This window comes from Octopus bimaculoides, chromosome 28, assembly GCF_001194135.2.
Source record: "Octopus bimaculoides isolate UCB-OBI-ISO-001 chromosome 28, ASM119413v2, whole genome shotgun sequence".
Classification (NCBI taxonomy): Eukaryota; Metazoa; Mollusca; class Cephalopoda; order Octopoda; family Octopodidae; genus Octopus; species Octopus bimaculoides.
The window spans coordinates 3,651,602-3,654,093 of record NC_069008.1 but is presented as its reverse complement, the minus strand read 5'-3'; the positions used below and the strand labels follow the sequence as shown (position 1 = coordinate 3,654,093).

The following is a 2,492-nucleotide window of genomic DNA, read 5'->3' as shown; positions in this document are numbered from 1 at the left end:
TGATTTGGCAGAGTTTCTACAGATGGACGCCCTTCCTAACGCCAACCACTCCGAGAGTGTAGTGGGTGCTTTTACGTGCCATCGGCACGAAGGCCAGTCAGGCGGTACTGGCAACGGCCACGCTCAGAATGGTGTATTTTACGTGCCACCCGCACAGGAGCCAGTCCAGCGGCACTGGCAACGACCTCGCTCGAATGTCTTTTTGGCCAATGTGTCTGATTTGAGCTGACCAAACGAGCCTTGTGAATGGAATCTCATGGATGTAAAGAAGGCAAAAGACAATATAACATATGTAAGTGTGTGTGTGAGTGTGAGAGAGAGGGAGAGAGAGTTTGTATTTCTTATTCATATTTACAAAAGCCTTAATCTTTACAATGGTAGTGTCCTTTGCTTACAGTCAACCGGAAAAGTACGTCTGGGGTTCTTGACATGTTTCCTCACTTGTATGATGTTATTTGTCTCTAGTTCCATACATAACCTTGTCCCAGTTGCTCAAAGTTTGATAGACTGTGGGATTACAACATTGCTTGTAATCAGGTGAGCATTGCAACTGGAAGGGCATCTGTTCATAGAAATCTCTTTTCCAATGTAGTCTCACCTGATCCATGCATAAAACTGATGGTAATGATACCAGTGGTGATGAAATATGGTGTACACACACACACACCAAAGATGAGCTTCTTTCAGCTTTCTTATTTCTTTATTGCCCACAAGGGGCTAAACGTAGAGGGGACAAACGAGGACAGACAAAGGGATTAAGTCGATTACATCAACTCCAGTGCATAACTGGTACTTAATTTATCGACCCCGAAACGATGAAAGGCAAAGTCGACCTCAGTGGAATTTGAACTCGGAACGTAACGGCAAACAAAATACCGCTAACCATTTCGCCCGGCGTACTAACGATTCTGCCAACTCGCTGCCTTTTTTTTTTTTTTAAAGAGTGTGAGACAGCGCCAGTGGTGTCAAGGTAGGAAGAATTCAACAAGAGTTCAATATTACGAAGTAACCACAAGGCTAAGCCCACAGCTTTCTTTCTATCTAATTCACTCACAATGTTTTGGTCAACCTGGAGTTATAATAGAAGGCTCATTCCCAAATTGCCATGCAGCAAGACTGAATAACTAAACTAACTGATTGGTAAGCCAAATTCTTTATTGTACAAATGTGCCTGCATGCCATCTATTTCAGAACATTTCTCTAAAATATTTTTCTTCCCCCATCTCTCTCTTTGGGAGAGAGGCACAAGCACATACACAGACATATACACACACGGCAGTAACTTCCGCCTACCAAATTCAATCACAAAGCTTCGGTCGGCTCGGGGCTATAGCAGAAGACACTTGCCCAAGGTGCCATGCGGTGGGACTGAACCCGAAATCATGTAGCTGGGAAGCAAGCTTCCTAACCACACAGCCATGGCCGCGCCTACATAACAATTTATGTGGAGGTGCGTGGCTAAGTGGTTAGGGTGTCAGCATCAAGATCGTAAGATTGTGGTTTCGATTCCTGGACCGGGCGATGCGTTGTGTTCTTGAGCAAAACACTTCATTTCACGTTGCCCCAGTCCACTCAGCTGGCAAAAATGAGTAACACTGCGATGGACTGGCATCCCGTCCAGCTGGGGGGGGGGGGAACGCATACGCAATAGAAACCGGGAAACTGGGCCCGTGAGCTTGACTAGGCTTTAAAAGGGCGCATTTATTTTATTTTATTTATAACAATTTAATAACCCCCAAAAGTTTTGTGTTTCTTTCAGAGCCATTGATGCAGAAAGGACGCCTGCGGGGAACTCAACTCAGTATGGTTACCAGTTGAATCCAAACACATTTATGAAGTACTCTGAGGTAAGTACTGTATTGGTACCTACAAATACTTTAGATGAGGTACCCTGATGTAGGTCCTGTTATAAATTATTAAGTCGACGCCTGTCAAGGCAGGAAACATGGGTTTTTAAGATGACATGTCCTACCCCATATATCTCAGTAAAGCATGCAGCAACACAATTCACCAATATCTGGAATTGCTTGCACCCTTCTTAAACATAGTTCCCATAGGTTATCCGCTTATCCTCTCTAAGTACCACCTGTGGAATTATGATGCCTGGTCTCCCAGAGAACAACCCTTTAAGCAATGAGGTCACAATGGTGCTTAGTAACTACTACTACTACTGCTGCTGCTGCTACTGCCACCACCACCACTGAGGCACATACCTTCACATTACTACTACAATAGTTGCTAATAATAATAATAATAATAATAATAATAATAATTATAATATTATTATTATTTTTCGTTTTGGGATTTGGTTTGCAAGATTTTTTATGTGATTTCGTGTGTTGAAGCATATTCTGTTGTGTCTGGGGAGAGTCATTTTCTTATTGTGCCTTAAAATTTAACACACTCACCGTTAAAATTTCCACTTATCATTCCAATAGTCTAGGACTATTGAAAAGGTTGCAAGACGCAACGAAAATTTTAGGAAAATAAAA

The 2,492-nt window shown here is 42.7% G+C and overlaps 1 protein-coding gene across 1 annotated transcript in view; it reads left to right on the top strand.

Moving 5' to 3' along the window:
- Positions 1-2,492, top strand: part of LOC106883229 (carboxypeptidase A5) — a 17,312-nt gene that overhangs the window by 9,769 nt on the left and 5,051 nt on the right. The window contains exon 4 of the mRNA XM_052977737.1: positions 1,760-1,847. Within this exon, the coding sequence (XP_052833697.1) occupies positions 1,760-1,847 (88 nt within the window). The remainder of the gene's footprint in view (positions 1-1,759; positions 1,848-2,492) is intronic.